This window comes from Ambystoma mexicanum, chromosome 10 (genome assembly GCF_040938575.1).
Source record: "Ambystoma mexicanum isolate Mex_15411 chromosome 10, UKY_AmexF1_1, whole genome shotgun sequence".
NCBI classification, from domain to species: Eukaryota; Metazoa; Chordata; class Amphibia; order Caudata; family Ambystomatidae; genus Ambystoma; species Ambystoma mexicanum.
This window is the reverse complement of record NC_090932.1, coordinates 173,265,251-173,284,811: the sequence shown is the minus strand read 5'-3', so window position 1 is coordinate 173,284,811 and position 19,561 is coordinate 173,265,251. Positions and strand designations below refer to the sequence as shown.

The following is a 19,561-nucleotide window of genomic DNA, read 5'->3' as shown; positions in this document are numbered from 1 at the left end:
TCCTGCAGCTCGGACCGTACTGGGCGTTATGGTCCCTCATGCCTGGTTTCAGGCCCTTGCTTTGCTTGGGACATTCACTATATCTACATGGCCCATGCCACCCGGTATGGGCCGAGCTGCAGATGTATGGAGCTATATTGCTGATGATGTTTTAGTGATGCATGTCTACATGCATATTACGTGTGTCATTGTGTGTTTGGATTCACTTGCAACAGTGGTCAATTCGCAGTTCAGACATGCTTATGGTATGTTCCATCTCTTTGTTGCCATCTGTCTTTTCTGCCTGTGACATGTGCCCGACAGAGGTGGTGTCTGACAGAGTTCATACCCTACATTTTGTACTTGTGTAGGCTTTGCTATTTAGACACATCCATTTCTGCTTTTGGGATGTGTTTGCATATCAAGGCCACTGGATGCATGCCAGGTTCTCATTTGTGTGTGACATGTCTGCTTCATGTGTTGGCTATCAATGTGATGTCTATGTGTGTGTGGGTTATGTGCTTCTGACATGTGTACTCATGTTTTTTTTTCTTCTACTTTTCAGATGATGACGCAATGGAGCCAGAGTATGGTGTTGTCATGCCAGGCATAGGGTTGCTATCGCACCAGCAACCCAGCAGACGTGGGGGTCGTGGGGTGGTAGACCACGAGAACCCACTTGTGTTACAGACCATCGTGTCTAGGGATGGCAATGAGTCTAGCCCGGATGATCACTCTGACGACAATATCAAGATGGATGTGCGTCAGGTCCATTCATCACTGGTGAGTGATTCTCAACACACAGGCGCCTGCGCGCACACGTCTCTCTACAGACCGCAGGACAACGCTGGAACTCCAGGTAAGCATCGGCGAACACTCGCCGCGCTCTACATTAGATATAACAACATTAGAATGGCTGTCTAAACCGCCTATCTCTTCAACAGAGAGACGATGGACATATGCGCCTCGCTACGCATTTAAACACACACAGCCGTGAAACTAGAGAGAAAACGCCTTTAAAGCGATCAGGTAGGACTGGTTTCTGTCCTAAAAATCAATGCATACAAAACTTATAATGCTGAAACTAAATGGCTTTTGTTGGTTGTTTATTTTTCATCTGGCGGAACTATTGCATATACGTGGGACAATCCAAATGGTATGTGTGTATAAACATTCCTGTCTAAAAGTACATAGATATATTTGACTTTTCGTATTTGATTGAAATAAGATATCGAAGAAGGAATCAAATTTTTCAAAAATTTGCAGCCCTATAGAAGGGCCAACTGAGATGCGCCAGTTTTAATAAGGCAGAGTTGCCTTGTTTCTTCATTTGCAGTTTATTAAGGTCCTTGTGCTGTAGGACTAGATTTAAACTGGCAGCTCCAATTTTACCTGACACTGAAGGTGAATTTGATATATATAATTTAAACAAAGAAAGAAAGAGAAGAAAATAACTTGTGGTGCCCACCTCTCCGATACTTCTATGCTCAAGGTGTATCCCCAACAAAATGGCTGCTCACTGTGCTGTGTGCTGAGCAGCGTGTTGCAGGAGACACACACAGCACACGGGTTAGGGAGTAGCGAATTTGGCTTGGCCAATGTGCATGTGTCCAGGCATTCAGTCTTTTGATGATGCTACCACTGGTGGTAGGCATTTGTGTATGACTTTGTATGGGTGGGAGGTTGTGGGTCAGTCATTTCATCTGATTCCATGTCAGGCGTGATTGTCTCGGGCCTCTTTCCATTTATAACATGTCACTTTGTGTGTAATTGGTCATGTATTGGGCTTTTGATGTTGCATGCTATGTCATGGTGTGGCAGACAAGGGTGATGTGGGTTGGGAGGGTTGGGGTGTCATACCAGTGATTGTCATGTCCTGTTTTGCAGGGGGTGGTGTGATACACACCTTGCATGTGTTCCTTTTGGTCACACAGGATTGGTTATGTTAAGTAGGTAGGGATGCACAAAATGTAGCACTTCCGTGGCAACATTCTCAGGGTGGTAAGGTTGTGACAGTTGACTGTCTCTTTGTCATCATTGATTGTCACCTCGTATGTGCCAGGCCTGTGTGCACTCCGCAGGGGTGGGAGATTAGGTGAAAAATGTGGCCACAAGCTGGGTCCGGGCTGCCTCGCCATGTGCCCTTTCCCCTCCCTTGGGCAGCACCTGTGCATGTGGTTGGGGATGTGGGGGCACCACCATGTCCACCGGTACGTCCCGCTGTGTTGCAACATTCTGCAGGACACATGCTGCCACAATGATCCTGCACACTACTGGGGGTGCATATAGTAGCTGGCCGCCAGAGCAGTCAAGGGAGCAGAAGCGTGACTTGGGCACTCCGAATGTGCGCTCCACTATGCCCCTGGTTGCAATATGGGAGGCGTTGTATCTTACCTGGGATGGTGTGGTGGGGATCCGGATTGGCATCATCATGTGGTTGCTCAGAGGGTAGATACTGTCCCCTGGGGAGGTGATAATGGTTGTGATTAGTTGGGTTTGTGTATTTGTCTGTGTGTGACATGCATGCATGTGCACAGGCATTTGTACTCACATAGGAGCCATGTGTCGCCATGCTTCCCAGCTTCCAGGGCCCGGCTCAGGGCGGACATTCTGTATATAAAACTGTCATGGGTAGACCCAGGGTAGTTTTCATAGACAGAGGTGATGATTCCCTTGGCATCGCATACAACCTGCACGTTGATGGAATGCCAGTGCGTGTGGTTTTGATAGATGTGCTCAATGGCTCTAGGTGGACTTAGGGCCACATGGGTGCAATATATGGCACCGAGCACTTTGGGGAAGTGTGCCGCCCTGTAAAAGTCCTGGACCACAGCGTGCCTTTCTGCGGGTGTTCTGGGCATGTATATGTGCCTGCGGACTGAGGGGCGCACAGTCATGATTGCCAACACCCCACTATGGCAGTTGTCCGCTGAAATGACCCAGTGCCCAAAAAATGCAGGACATTGAGCACCTTCTCCAAGGGGCTCAATGCTTGGGAGCACTGGGTGGGTGATGTAAGGTCATCTTCCCACTCCCTGACCAGGTCTAGGATGATACGAGGTGGAAACCTATACCTGCCATAGACCTGGTCGTCGGGCATCCCAAAAAGTCTGGTCCGGGGCAAAAAAATGCAGGGCCTGGCTATTCTCCTCCTCCTGCAGTGTCCCACGATCAGTGCTGCGACAAATGGGGCATTCATCGTAGCTGTATATACGTGTTTGTTGTTTGTGCGCACTTTTATACTGCGCGCGGGGAGGCTTCCGCCTGCCTTCGTGTGGCGGACGTGTTGATGCCTGTGCGCGTCTTTTAGCATGCGCAGGTTTCCCGTATTCGATTCCATGAATACGTGTTGTTCGGGTGCGTGTGGGCGTTCCGTGTATTTCCCTGCAGTACTTCCCCAGTTACGCCTTCTTTTTCACGCGTTGTTCCCCATTCGGCATGTTCCGCCTCGTGTTCCGCCCCCTTTTTGGTGTGTGCGCCGACATTGTGCGCTTTCGCTGTGCGCGTCGCGCACAGCTTTCGGGATGTTGCTGTGACGTGTGCACCAGTGCGTGCCACGCTCGGATTTGGTGCACATCCCGGAGTAAACACGCGCAGGCCCTTCCATGAATCGCACACGTGCGTATGCGCTTGCTTTTTCATGCTTGCGCCAGCTTGCGCCAAGATTTTCGGCGCACATTTGTTCCATGAATCATCCGCTAAGTATGCTTAAAGTATTCTCAATTACAATATGGGGTTGATATACTTGTTGTTATTAATTGTCATGACTCTTTGTAATTGCTTTAAGACAACAAGTGGCAGGAAACAAAATGAAATAAAATAAATAGAAAATAGGCCAGATATTTGCTCGGCTCGGCTGTGATTTTATGTAGGAGGACTCAACAAGTGGCTTTAAGGCAGCGTAAAAGAGTCTGAATTTGAATAGCTATCTCAGTATTAATCATTTTTTTCTTTTTATTTGTGTTATGATTTAATGAATCTTAAACATTCAAATTCAGTGTAAAACTGACAAAAGAAAAAAGTAATCTACGCTGCCCACGGATCTGATTCACAACGGTTTGCGCTGGAGCAAATCTGCAGTGCCCAGGGGCATCTCACATTTGCTCCTGCTGCCTTATACCGGATTCAGAAAGCCTCAAACGAGAGTAAGTGTTGAGATGGCGTGATCATGGTTTAGATGCTCTTGAGCAATTCCTGGTGAATTACATTTGCATGTGAGCATCTCGCAGACAGGTACGCTGGGTGTTCTAGCTTTAAGGTTAGGTATAAGGAGGCGGTGGCAAACCCGAGATGTGCATGGGCACCTCCCCATTTCCTCCCTCATTGAGAAACAGGCGCCTGCTCTTTATCTGTGCCTGATCATAGGGCAGAGATACAGTTCAGTGATTAAGTGGTTATGTGTTTAACTACATGGGTCCACAACAGAGCTTTAAGATGCAGCTGGATAATTGTTATGTCCTGGGGGAGAACCACAATCCCCAGACACACATTTTGAGTCTGCTCCCCAAGACCTCTGCGGCAAAGAGAGATGCCAATGAGCATTTTAGATCTGCATCCACTTAGGTTAAACCAGATTCTCAAAGCCCGAAACTGGAGCAAGTCTGGAGATGCCCGGGGCATCTTTAAGGTGCCCTGGAGCAAACCTCTGTGAATCAGATTTTAAACGAGCAACTCCTGCCATCTCAAGAATTGCCCCAGTTTTAGGCTTTGTGAATCGGGTGTAAAATAGCAGGTGCAAATCGAGGATGTCCATGATCATTTGCTGATTCGATTCAGAGCAAATCTTTAAGAAGCAGGCCCTATATCTTGACCTTTGATGTACCACACAGCAAAACCTTTGTGAAATAGAAGGTCGCCTGGTTTTTATGGAGGCGATGCGCAGTGCATCGTCCAATGGGATGTATCCTGCTGCAGAGATTTGCAGTAGTTGCAGGATGCCACCGAGATGTGTGATAACTCTTTCCTGTGGATGCCTCATGCTGCAGCAACACATGCCATCTGATGTGCCCTATGCTGTACAGAAGCACCCCAACGCTGTGTCCTGCTGCAACCCGATGGTCTCACCTCATCTTCAACCAATGCTCTTGCATTGCCAGCAGATGCACACAAGGTGGCCTCAAATCCAAGGTCCGCCTTCGATCATCAAAAATGCGTAGATTACTGCAATGTCCCATAGTCTCAAGTCATTTGATATGCACTGTTCTAGAGCATGCATATTTCCTTGAGCCTTGAGCTTTCTCCTTAATCTCCTTAGTGCTTGCTTCTGTCGAACTAACTGAGCCTGACCACTTCAATTGTACTCACTGCATGCGCCCTTCCAGAATAAGTATCTAGCTGAATAGCAGTGTCAGATCATTCTATAAACCCAGCCTCAGTGGCTTCATGATTGCCACGTGTAAGAGTCTGAGTGCTGCTTATAATATTCATTAAAGCCGCCAACACGTGTGTGCCCCCAAACATCAGCGGGTGCGCGGGGAATCTTTTGCCTTTTTTTAATCTCTTCTGTAAAACAGATAGATTCATAAGGACTCCACGTTAGATTTGCACCTGCAAATGACCAGGGGATTCCATAGGAACCCATTCGTAAATGCTGCCTGCAATGCATGATTTGTAATGCAGGATTTACTTTTCACAAGATGTAGATGAAAAGTATGCGAAAAATTGAGTTTGCCCCTTTTTACTTTTCCGCTCTGCCTTGTGAATGATGCAAGCTGCATGCAGAGGAACAGACAGCATGTAACTGCAAGTGTTGGTGGTCCCTTGCATGCAATTGGTATTGAATGGAAAATGGGGCATTTAGTGTCCATAGGTATGGGGCAGTGCAGATAGACCACAGAGCTCCAGTGGGCATCTATCACACTCTAGTGCTATGGGGCAGTTCATCATGCTGCACAGACAACAATGATTCAAAGGGGATCTATCACACTCTAGTGCTATGGGGCAGTACATCATGCTGCACAAATAGACAACAACGCTTCAATGGGGATCTATCACACTCTAGTGCTATGGGGCAGTTCATCATTCTGCACAAATAGACAACAGGGCTTCAATGGGGATCTATCACACTCTAGTGCTATGGGGCAGTACATCATGCTGCACAAATAGACAACAGGGCTTCAATGGGGATCTATCACACTCCATAGCAATGGGGCAGTACATCATGCTGCACAGACAACAATGCTTCAATGGGGATCTATCACACTCTAGTGCTATGGGGCAGTTCATCATGCTGCACAGACAACAATGCTTCAATGGGGATCTATCACACTCTAGTGCTATGGGGCAGTTCATCATGCTGCACAGACAACAATGCTTCAATGGGGATCTATCACACTTTAGTGCTATGGGGCAGTTCATCATGCTGCACAGACAACAATGCTTCAATGGGGATCTATCACACTCTAGTGCTGTGGGGCAGTACATCATGCTGCACAAGTAGACAACATAGCTTTAGTGGGGATCTATCACACTCTTGCTTTGGGGCAGTTCATCATGCTGCACAGACAACAATGCTTCAAAGGGGATCTTTCACACTAGTGCTATGGGGCAGTTCATCATGCTGCATAGACAACATAGCTCTAGTGGGGATCTATCACACTCTAGTGCTATGGGGCAGTAAATCATGCTGCACAAATACACAACAGAGCTTCAGTACTACCCCCACGCCATACCTATGGGGCAGTACATCATGCTGTACAGAGAGACAACAGAGCTTCAGTTGTGATTGATCATTCTCCACACACACGGGATAGCACACCATTCTGCATAGCTACACAACAGAGCTTCAGTGGGGATGTATCACACTCCAGATCTATGGGGCAGTACATCCTGCTGCACAGATAGACAATAGAGAGTCAGTGGGGATCTCACACACTCCATAGCTTATAAAGGCCCAATAAAATAAACAAATAGCTATTGGATAGCACACCATTCTGCATGGCTACACACCAGAGCTTGCGTGGGGATCCATTCCACGCTGTTGCTATGGGGCAGCACATCATGCTGTACAAATAGGCAACAGGGCTTCAGCTGTGATGGATCATTCTCCACAGATATTGGATAGCACACCATTCTGCATGGCTACACACCAGAGCTTGCGTGGGGATCCATTCCACGCTGTTGCTATGGGGCAGCACATCATGCTGTACAAATAGGCAACAGGGCTTCAGCTGTGATGGATCATTCTCCACAGATATTGGATAGCACACCATTCTGCATGGCTACACACCAGAGCTTGCGTGGGGATCCATTCCACGCTGTTGCTATGGGGCAGCACATCATGCTGTACAAATAGGCAACAGGGCTTCAGCTGTGATGGATCATTCTCCACAGATATTGGATAGCACACCATTCTGCATGGCTACACACCAGAGCTTGCGTGGGGATCCATTCCACGCTGTTGCTATGGGGCAGCACATCATGCTGTACAAATAGGCAACAGGGCTTCAGCTGTGATGGATCATTCTCCACAGATATTGGATAGCACACCATTCTGCATGGCTACACACCAGAGCTTGCGTGGGGATCCATTCCACGCTGTTGCTATGGGGCAGCACATCATGCTGTACAAATAGGCAACAGGGCTTCAGCTGTGATGGATCATTCTCCACAGATATTGGATAGCACACCATTCTGCATGGCTACACACCAGAGCTTGCGTGGGGATCCATTCCACGCTGTTGCTATGGGGCAGCACATCATGCTGTACAAATAGGCAACAGGGCTTCAGCTGTGATGGATCATTCTCCACAGATATTGGATAGCACACCATTCTGCATGGCTACACACCAGAGCTTGCGTGGGGATCCATTCCACGCTGTTGCTATGGGGCAGCACATCATGCTGTACAAATAGGCAACAGGGCTTCAGCTGTGATGGATCATTCTCCACAGATATTGGATAGCACACCATTCTGCATGGCTACACACCAGAGCTTGCGTGGGGATCCATTCCACGCTATTGCTATGGGGCAGCACATCATGCTGTACAAATAGGCAACAGGGCTTCAGCTGTGATGGATCATTCTCCACAGATATTGGATAGCACACCATTCTGCATGGCTACACACCAGAGCTTGCGTGGGGATCCATTCCACGCTGTTGCTATGGGGCAGCACATCATGCTGTACAAATAGGCAACAGGGCTTCAGCTGTGATGGATCATTCTCCACAGATATTGGATAGCACACCATTCTGCATGGCTACACACCAGAGCTTGCGTGGGGATCCATTCCACGCTGTTGCTATGGGGCAGCACATCATGCTGTACAAATAGGCAACAGGGCTTCAGCTGTGATGGATCATTCTCCACAGATATTGGATAGCACACCATTCTGCATGGCTACACACCAGAGCTTGCGTGGGGATCCATTCCACGCTGTTGCTATGGGGCAGCACGTCATGCTGTACAAATAGGCAACAGGGCTTCAGCTGTGATGGATCATTCTCCACAGATATTGGATAGCACACCATTCTGCATGGCTACACACCAGAGCTTGCGTGGGGATCCATTCCACGCTATTGCTATGGGGCAGCACGCCATGCTGCACAGATAGGCAACAGGGCTTCAGCTGTGATGGATCATTCTCCACAGATATTGGATAGCACACCATTCTGCATGGCTACACACCAGAGCGTGTGTGGGGATCCATTCCACGCTATTGCTATGGGGCAGCACATCATGCTGTACAAATAGGCAACAGGGCTTCAGCTGTGATGGATCATTCTCCACAGATATTGGATAGCACACCATTCTGCATGGCTACACACCAGAGCTTGCGTGGGGATCCATTCCACGCTATTGCTATGGGGCAGCACATCATGCTGTACAAATAGGCAACAGGGCTTCAGCTGTGATGGATCATTCTCCACAGATATTGGATAGCACACCATTCTGCATGGCTACACACCAGAGCTTGCGTGGGGATCCATTCCACGCTGTTGCTATGGGGCAGCACATCATGCTGTACAAATAGGCAACAGGGCTTCAGCTGTGATGGATCATTCTCCACAGATATTGGATAGCACACCATTCTGCATGGCTACACACCAGAGCTTGCGTGGGGATCCATTCCACGCTATTGCTATGGGGCAGCACATCATGCTGTACAAATAGGCAACAGGGCTTCAGCTGTGATGGATCATTCTCCACAGATATTGGATAGCACACCATTCTGCATGGCTACACACCAGAGCTTGCGTGGGGATCCATTCCACGCTGTTGCTATGGGGCAGCACATCATGCTGTACAAATAGGCAACAGGGCTTCAGCTGTGATGGATCATTCTCCACAGATATTGGATAGCACACCATTCTGCATGGCTACACACCAGAGCTTGCGTGGGGATCCATTCCACGCTGTTGCTATGGGGCAGCACATCATGCTGTACAAATAGGCAACAGGGCTTCAGCTGTGATGGATCATTCTCCACAGATATTGGATAGCACACCATTCTGCATGGCTACACACCAGAGCTTGCGTGGGGATCCATTCCACGCTGTTGCTATGGGGCAGCACATCATGCTGTACAAATAGGCAACAGGGCTTCAGCTGTGATGGATCATTCTCCACAGATATTGGATAGCACACCATTCTGCATGGCTACACACCAGAGCTTGCGTGGGGATCCATTCCACGCTGTTGCTATGGGGCAGCACATCATGCTGTACAAATAGGCAACAGGGCTTCAGCTGTGATGGATCATTCTCCACAGATATTGGATAGCACACCATTCTGCATGGCTACACACCAGAGCTTGCGTGGGGATCCATTCCACGCTGTTGCTATGGGGCAGCACATCATGCTGTACAAATAGGCAACAGGGCTTCAGCTGTGATGGATCATTCTCCACAGATATTGGATAGCACACCATTCTGCATGGCTACACACCAGAGCTTGCGTGGGGATCCATTCCACGCTATTGCTATGGGGCAGCACATCATGCTGTACAAATAGGCAACAGGGCTTCAGCTGTGATGGATCATTCTCCACAGATATTGGATAGCACACCATTCTGCATGGCTACACACCAGAGCTTGCGTGGGGATCCATTCCACGCTGTTGCTATGGGGCAGCACATCATGCTGTACAAATAGGCAACAGGGCTTCAGCTGTGATGGATCATTCTCCACAGATATTGGATAGCACACCATTCTGCATGGCTACACACCAGAGCTTGCGTGGGGATCCATTCCACGCTGTTGCTATGGGGCAGCACATCATGCTGTACAAATAGGCAACAGGGCTTCAGCTGTGATGGATCATTCTCCACAGATATTGGATAGCACACCATTCTGCATGGCTACACACCAGAGCTTGCGTGGGGATCCATTCCACGCTGTTGCTATGGGGCAGCACATCATGCTGTACAAATAGGCAACAGGGCTTCAGCTGTGATGGATCATTCTCCACAGATATTGGATAGCACACCATTCTGCATGGCTACACACCAGAGCTTGCGTGGGGATCCATTCCACGCTGTTGCTATGGGGCAGCACATCATGCTGTACAAATAGGCAACAGGGCTTCAGCTGTGATGGATCATTCTCCACAGATATTGGATAGCACACCATTCTGCATGGCTACACACCAATGCTTGCGTGGGGATCCATTCCACGCTGTTGCTATGGGGCAGCACATCATGCTGTACAAATAGGCAACAGGGCTTCAGCTGTGATGGATCATTCTCCACAGATATTGGATAGCACACCATTCTGCATGGCTACACACCAGAGCTTGCGTGGCGATCCATTCCACGCTATTGCTATGGGGCAGCACATCATGCTGTACAAATAGGCAACAGGGCTTCAGCTGTGATGGATCATTCTCCACAGATATTGGATAGCACACCATTCTGCATGGCTACACACCAGAGCTTGCGTGGGGATCCATTCCACGCTGTTGCTATGGGGCAGCACATCATGCTGTACAAATAGGCAACAGGGCTTCAGCTGTGATGGATCATTCTCCACAGATATTGGATAGCACACCATTCTGCATAGCTACACACCAGAGGTTGCGTGGGGATCCATTCCACGCTATTGCTATGGGGCAGCACACCATGCTGCACAGATAGGCAACAGGGCTTCAGCTATGATGGATCATTCTCCACAGATATTGGATAGCACACCATTCTGCATAGCTACAAACCAGAGCTTGCGTGGGGATCCATTCCACGCTATTGCTATGGGGCAGCACGCCATGCTGCACAGATAGGCAACAGGGCTTCAGCTATGATGGATCATTCTCCACAGATATTGGATAGCACACCATTCTGCATGGCTACACACCAGAGCTTGCGTGGGGATCCATTCCACGCTGTTGCTATGGGGCAGCACGCCATGCTGCACAGATAGGCAACAGGGCTTCAGCTGTGATGGATCATTCTCCACAGATATTGGATAGCACACCATTCTGCATGGCTACACACCAGAGCTTGCGTGGGGATCCATTCCACGCTGTTGCTATGGGGCAGCACGCCATGCTGCACAGATAGGCAACAGGGCTTCAGCTGTGATGTGCTGCACACCATGAATGTAGCGTAGTACCAAGGATCGGAATTGGGATTTGTTCACTAGGAGCTACCTGAGGGGACTCTGTGTAGCGGACAGGAAATCTAACTATACGCACAATGCGAACTCTACATTTAGCTCCATTTCATATTACGCAATATGCTCTAAATGTCCCTTGGGTGAGGTCTTTATTCTCCTTGCATATACATTCCCAAACATACACAGTTACTATCACATAACTAGGATTCTATGGCACTACCTGCCACAGGAGTCAAAAGTAGTTCCTGGAAGCTGTGGTTTCAAGCTCGCCAGGCTCCCCTTGGCTATAACCCGGGAGCTAAATAGCCCCCAGCTCCTGGCATCTCGAACACTGGTAGTGCGCATACTGCGGGCACCCTTCAGCTGTGATATGCCATCCTTCACATATAAGGAATAGGCTAGCACCGTGCTATGTCCCTGTCTGCAGCTATACAACAGAGACATTGCTGCCTGCAATCCACCATGGGGCAGAAGCATAGCAGAGTTACCTGTGCAGCGCCCGGCCAGGGGGAGCAGGAGAAGCAGCAGGGCTCCTCTCATCTTGCCTTCTGCTCTGGGTGGGTGTGTGCTAGCAGTGAGTCACGCAGGTGCATATAGGGCGGGCGGAGCTGGCTTTAGACAAGGCGGGATTAGCACCTGAACACGGGACTTGGTTTGCACAGGGGGGGGGGGGTGGGCGGGGCTTTTGTCGCCGTCATGCGTATCAGCAGTCCAGCAGCGTGGCTATGCTATTATTTAACACTACGTGAGAAGCTGCTTCCATGCCAGCGGGTCTCTACTGTCAGTTCTTCTGGGAATCACTGCAGGGTTGTCGGTCAGAGCGCTGAACAGTGATAGTTTCCCTGTTGCTGGATTATCGGGACGTACATTGTGTCATGGTACACTTTCTATTCGACAGAAACATCTGACCCAGGAGGCTATCTTCGCCCAGTATAATATGCCAAACATAACAAATATGCAAACTGTACATGCCACGGAACAACAGTGTTGTCACAACACATGGCCCATATACAGAAATGTCTCAGAAACGCTCTTTGCTGTGATCTGTGGGTTCGAATCCCAGCAAAGCCAACTCCACCTTTCATCCTCCCGAGGTCGATGAGTACCAATTTCGATTGGAATAATAGTAATGTATGTACATAGGTCCTCTGTAAAGTGCTTTGGATTAAAGCACGATATAAGAAACACATTATTATTATTATTATTATTGGACAAACTCAAAATTCAGTGGTGTTTCAAAACTTCACAGACCGACAACGACCCCTTTTTGGTTTGTGGCGAATTTTTGTGGCGCTTGCACCCGCAACAAAATTGCTGAAACCACTGTTACAGGAGAGAGAGGGGAATGGGGGTTCTGAACTGAGAATATCTGGTTGGCACAGCAGCCGGCAATGCCATGGCAGGAAACTGCCAAATTATTCAATTTCTTTTTCCAAACTCCCCCTGCACTCCCCAATGAGAAGTTCCCTAACACTATTAGCTCCAATCAGCAGCTTTGTAAGAAGCACGTTTGGTGGCAGGCTGCCCATTTCCCAGCTGCAGGGGGATTTCCTATTGTGCTGTTGTTGGCTAGTTCGTTGATAATTGTGCTACTTTTTGCCTCCTTTTGAAGGCAGATATGATTTTGGGTCCCACTGAGGCTGCCTTTCTACATCCACCCACCCCAACTCTCTCCTCCCACCACCCCCACTCTCTCTAACCCAGCCCACTCGCACTCCCCCCCTCCCAAATTACCCCCACCCACTCCCACCAGAGCCCCATTACGTGTGCTGGTTGGGGTTTGTTACAGCTTTTATGGGCTATTTTGACCTCCCGAGGATGCTTGGTTCTTCACGTTTTCCCCCAACTAACTACCGTCACCAACTCACACCACCTCCAATCGCTTTACCCCCGCCCACTTACCCACCCTATCCCCACCTTCTAACCCTACCCCCACACTCTCTAATCCCACCCCTCAATCCCCAGCCTCTCTACCCTCACCCGCCCAAACCCCATCCTCTCTGCCCTCCCCCACCCACCCTACTCTCAATCTCTCTAACCTCAACCACGTACCCTCTCTACCCCAACCCACCCACCCAACCCCCAACTTTTCTACCCCATACACCAACCCTACTCCTATTCTCTATACCCCACCCACCCTACCTCAACTCTCTGTACCCCATGCACTCTCCCTCCACTCTCTACCCGCACCCACCCTACCTCCATTCTCTCTATTCTCACCCACTCACCCTACCTCCATTCTCTCTACCCCCTAACACCCACCCTACTTCCACTTTTCCTGCCTCCACTCTCCCTACCTCCACCCACCGACCCTATCCCCACTCTCTCTGTCCACACTGACCGGCCCTACATCCACTCTCTCTACCCCTACCCACCAACTTTACCCCCACACTCTCTACCTTGACCCATCAACTCTCCACTCACTCTACACCCTCCTACCTTACCATCACTCGCTCTAGCCCACTCTCCCACCCTACCTCTACTCTCAATATCCCCACTCACTCTACCTGCACTCTCTCTATCACCACCCATCCACCCTACCACACTGTACCCCCATCCAAACCCCACTTTCTTTCCTCACGCACACACCCTACTCCCACTCTCTTTCAACCCATCCCCCTCTACACTAGCCCCCTACCCCCACTCTCTTTACCGCCACCCATCCTACCTCACTCTCTATACCCCCACCCACTGATCCTATCCAACTCGCTATGCCTACACCCACCCACACTCCATTATCTCTACGCCCACCTACCCTACAACCACGCTCTCTATCCCCACCACCACCATCCTAACTGGACCCCCGTTCCCTTTAACCCCACCCACCCAACCCCAATCTATCTACAAGCCCCCATACACCCTACCACCACTCTCTATAGCCCCATTAGCTAACCCAACACTCACTCTCTCTACGCCCACCCACCCTTCATCCTCTCTCTACCTCCATGTACTCAACTTCCACTCTCTCTACCCCCACCCACCATACCTCCATTCCCTCTATTCTCGCCCACCCACCCCAAATCCACTCGCTCTACCCCAACACCCACCCTACCACCACTCTCCCTTCCTCCACCCTCTCTACCCCACCCACCCTACCTTCACTCTCTCTCTACCCCACCACCCAACATATCACCACTCTCCCTCCCTCCACCCACCCACCCTAGCTCCATTCTCACTACCCCCACTAACAATCCCTACCTACACTCTCTCAAACCCCACCCATCCTACTTCCACTCTTTCCACCCCACCACCCACTCTACCTCCATTCTCCCTACTTCCACCCACCCACCTTACCACCACTCTCTCTACCCCTACCTGCCCACCTTACATTCACTCTCTCGACCCCTACGCACCCCCCCCCCCAGGCTGACCCACCCTCCTTCCACTCACCCTACCCCACTCATCCACCCTACCCCACTCTCTACCCCCACCCCCCTACCCCCACTTTCTTTTCCCACTCACCAACCCTACATCCACACTCTTTTCCCAGACACCCACTCTCCCTTTCCACCATCCACCCATCCGACCCGTACTCTCTCTTTCCCCACCTACCCACCCTACCTCTGTCTTTTGACCCCCCACTCTCTCCACCAGCATGCACCCTACCCCCACTCTATCTACCTCCACCGCCCTAAACCAGCTCTATACCAAAATCAACCCACCCAACCCCCACTCTCTATACCTCCACCCAACCCCCAATCTCTCTACCTCCACCTGTCCACTCTCCACTATCTGTACCCCCACCCAGAAACACACCCTACCTCCTCTCTCTCTATCCCCACTGCTACCCCCTAACTCGACACCCACGCTCTCCACACACCCCCACCCACACTACCTCACTCTCTATTGCCCCAGTCACCAACGCTAACCTCACTCCCTCTACCCAACCCACACTATCCCTACTCTCTCTAACATCACCCACCCACCCTACCTCCACTCTCTTGACCCTCACCCACTGTACCACCACGCCCTCCGCCCCTATCCACCCACCTTACATCCACTCTCTCCCCCAACCTACCCACCCACCATACTTCCACTCTTTCTACCCTGACCCACCCTTCACTCACTCTATCCCCACCCACCCTAACTCCAATCTCTCTACCCCTCCCATCCACCCTAACCCACTCTTTACTCCCACCCACCAACCCCCCTTTATTTCCTCACTCACCCACCCTACATCCACTCTCTCTTTCCCCAGACACCCACTCTCTATATTTCCACCATCCACCCATCCAACCCCCCTCTCCCTTTCCCCACCTGCCCACCCTTCCCCCACTTTCTCTCCCCTCAAGCACCCTACCCCCACTCTCTCTAACTCTACCCTCCCTACCCCACTCTCTATAACTCCTCCCATCCACCCAGCCCACACTCTGTATACCTCCACACAACCCCCAATCTTTCTACCCAACCCGTCCACCCTCTACTATCTCTACCCCCACCCACCCATACAATCTCAATCCCCACTCCTAGCCCCACTAACTCGACCCCATGCTCTCTAGCCCACCCACCCTACCACACTCTCTACACCCCCATTAAGCAACCCTACCCCCACTCTCTCTACCCCTGCACACCCACCCTACCTCCACCTCTAAAAAACAACTTCCCACCCTACCTCCACTCTCTCTACCCCCACCCACAGTACCACCACTCCCTTCACTCCTACCCACCCACCTTACATCCACTTTCGCTACCCCTACCCACCCCCCTCCACTCACTCTACCCCCACCGACCCTTCCTCCATTCTCTCTACCCCCAATATCCACCCCACCCCACTCTCTAGCCCCACCCAAGCCACCCCCGCTTTCTTTCCCCACTCACCCACCCTACATCCACACTCTTTCCCCAGACACTCACTCTCTCTTTTTCTACCTACCCACAAAACTTACAGTCTCTCTAGCTCCTCCCTCTCACCCACCCTACCCTCACTCTCTCTACCCTCACGCACCCTGCCCCCACTTTCTATACCGCCACCCAACAACCAATCAGGCCGATTCATGGAATAATTAGCGCGGCGCAAGTGGGCAAAAACGTGCGAATCGCAGTGGAATAGCGAAAATCGCAGTGCAATTGCGAAAATCGCACGAAAAGCAGCGCACGTCGATTCATGGAAGGCCGTGCGCGAGAAAACCAGCGCATGTGCGATAAAAAAGTGCGCGGCGCACGTTGGCGCACAGGCCATCTAACAGCGTGCGCCAGGTCACAGCGAAAATCGCACAGGCCACAGCGAAATTCGCACATAGCGCGGCGCACGCAACAAAAGTAGGCGGAACAGGGGCGTAACACTCGGAATGGGGAACAACTTGCCAAAACGTGGGCGTCACGGGGGAAGTACAGGGCACAAGTGCGCGGAACGCCCACACGCTCGCCTACAACACGTATTCATGGAATAGAATAGGGGAAAAAAGCGCATGCTCAAACCAGCGCACAGGCACAAACACGACCGCCACAAGAAAGCAGGCGGTAGCGTCTCTGCGGCTGTAAGAAATGTGCGCCAAAAGGTGCGCCAACAAATAGCACCTATATACTGCCATGATGAATGTCCCATACTGTGGCCCTCCAGGAAAAATGACGTGCAAAGGGGTACCCACAAACACGGACACCCGCTGACAAAAAATACGTGTGCGTGTATACCGGGGTGCGCGGGAAGTCTAACACGCGATTTCAGCAGGGTACGTGCATCACAGGGGTTCGCGTGAAGTTATTCACGCGATCGGGCCTGGGGGAGCGGGCTACGTGTATTTCAGGGGTTCGCGTGAAGTTTCTCACGCGATCGGGCCTGGGGGAGCGTGCTACGTGTATTTCAGGGGTTCGCGTGAAGTTTCACACGCGATCGGGTCTGGGGGAGCGGGCTACGTGTATTACATGGGTTCGCGTGAAGTCCCTCACGCGATCGGGCCTGGGGGAGCGTGCTACGTGTATTTCAGGGGTTCGCGTGAAGTTTCACACGCGATCGGGCCTGGGGGAGCGGGCTACGTGTATTACAGGGGTTCGCGTGAAGTTCCTCACGCGATCGGGCCTGGGGGAGCGGGCTACGTGTATTCCAGGGGTGCGCGGGAAGTTCCACACGCAAATAGCCTGGGCACGTGTATTTGAGGGGTGCGCGGGAAGTTCCACACGCGAATAGCCTGGGCGCGTGTATTTGAGGGGTGCGCGGGAAGTTCCACACGCGAATAGCCTGGGCGCGTGTATTTGAGGGGTGCGCGGGAAGTTCCACACGCGAATAGCCTGGGCGCGTGTATTACAGGGGTGCGCGGGAAGTTCCACACGCGAATAGCCTGGGTGCACGTGTATTTCAGGGGTGCGCGGGGAGTTCCACACGCGAATAGCCTGGGTGCGTGTATTTCAGGGGTGCGCGGGAAGTTCCACACGTGAATAGCCTGGGCGCGTGTATTTCAGGGGTGCGCGGGAAGTTCCACACGCGAATAGCCTGGGTGCGCGTGTATTTCAGGGGTGCGCGGGGAGTTCCACACGCGAATAGCCTGGGTGCGTGTATTTCAGGGGTGCGCGGGAAGTTCCACACGCGAATAGCCTGGGCGCGTGTATTTCAGGGGTGCGCGGGAAGTTCCACACGCGAATAGCCTGGGTGCGTGTATTTCAGGGGTGCGTGGGAAGTTCCACACGCGAATAGCCTGGGCGCGTGTATTTCAGGGGTGCGCGGGAAGTTCCACATGTGATTTGACAGTGTGGGTCCTCCCAGGTGTACCCTGTACACTCTCCACGGCCCCTGCAGGCAGCCCACACCACAGGGGACTACCCTGCATCCCTGGTCATGTCCCGCAGGCAGCCCACCCAACATGGGCATGCCCCCCAGCAAAGGCACATGTCTCCTTGAACTAATGAACACCAACTCATGTCCCCTTGCACCCCCACCCCCCAGCACTGTGGGGCACCTGCCAGCAGGCCCCCACCCATGTCCAACTCATGTCTCCCACCACCCCCACACCCCAGCCACCAGGGGCACCCTCCACCAGGCCCCCACTCATGTCTCCCACCACCCCCACACCCCAGCAGTGCAGGGGCACCCTCCACCAGGCCCCCACTCATGTCACCCACCACCCCCACCCCCCAGCCACCAGGGGCACCCTCCACCAGGCCCCCACTCATGTCTCCCACCACCCCCACACCCCAGCAGTGCAGGGTCACCCTCCACCAGGCCCCCACTCATGTCTCCCACCACCCCCACACCCCAGCAGTGCAGGGGCAGCCTCCACCAGGCCCCCACTCATGTCACCCACCACCCCCACCCCCCAGCACTGTGGGGCACCTGCCAGCAGGCCCCCACCCATGTCCAACTCATGTCTCCCACCACCCCCACACCCCAGCCACCAGGGGCACCCTCCACCAGGCCCCCACTCATGTCTCCCACCACCCCCACACCCCAGCCACCAGGGGCACCCTCCACCAGGCCCCCACTCATGTCTCCCACCACCCCCACCCCCAGCACTGTGGGGCACCTGCCAGCAGGCCCCCACACATGTCCAACTCATGTCTCCCACCACCCCCACACCCCAGCAGTGCAGGGGCAGCCTCCACCAGGCCCCCACTCATGTCACCCACCACCCCCACCCCCCAGCACTGTGGGGCACCTGCCAGCAGGCCCCCACCCATGTCCAACTCATGTCTCCCACCACCCCCACACCCCAGCCACCAGGGGCACCCTCCACCAGGCCCCCACTCATGTCTCCCACCACCCCCACACCCCAGCAGTGCAGGGGCACCGTCCACCAGGCCCCCACTCATGTCTCCCACCACCCCCACACCCCATCCACCAGGTGCACCCTCCACCAGGCCCCCACTCATGTCTCCCACCACCCCCACACCCCAGCAGTGCAGGGGCAGCCTCCACCAGGCCCCCACTCATGTCACCCACCACCCCCACCCCCCAGCACTGTGGGGCACCTGCCAGCAGGCCCCCACACATGTCCAACTCATGTCTCCCACCACCCCCACACCCCAGCAGTGCAGGGGCAGCCTCCACCAGGCCCCCACTCATGTCACCCACCACCCCCACCCCCAGCCACCAGGGGCACCCT

At 52.4% G+C, this 19,561-nt stretch overlaps 1 protein-coding gene across 1 annotated transcript in view; it reads right to left on the bottom strand.

The window, feature by feature from the left end:
- LOC138493148 (fish-egg lectin-like) overlaps positions 1–12,114 on the bottom strand; it is a 262,786-nt gene extending 250,672 nt beyond the window's left edge. Inside the window, exon 1 of the mRNA XM_069620333.1 lies at positions 12,017–12,114. Coding sequence (XP_069476434.1) covers positions 12,017–12,068 — 52 coding nt within the window. The 5' untranslated portion in view covers positions 12,069–12,114. The remainder of the gene's footprint in view (positions 1–12,016) is intronic.
- Positions 12,115–19,561: the final 7,447 nt, after the last annotated feature.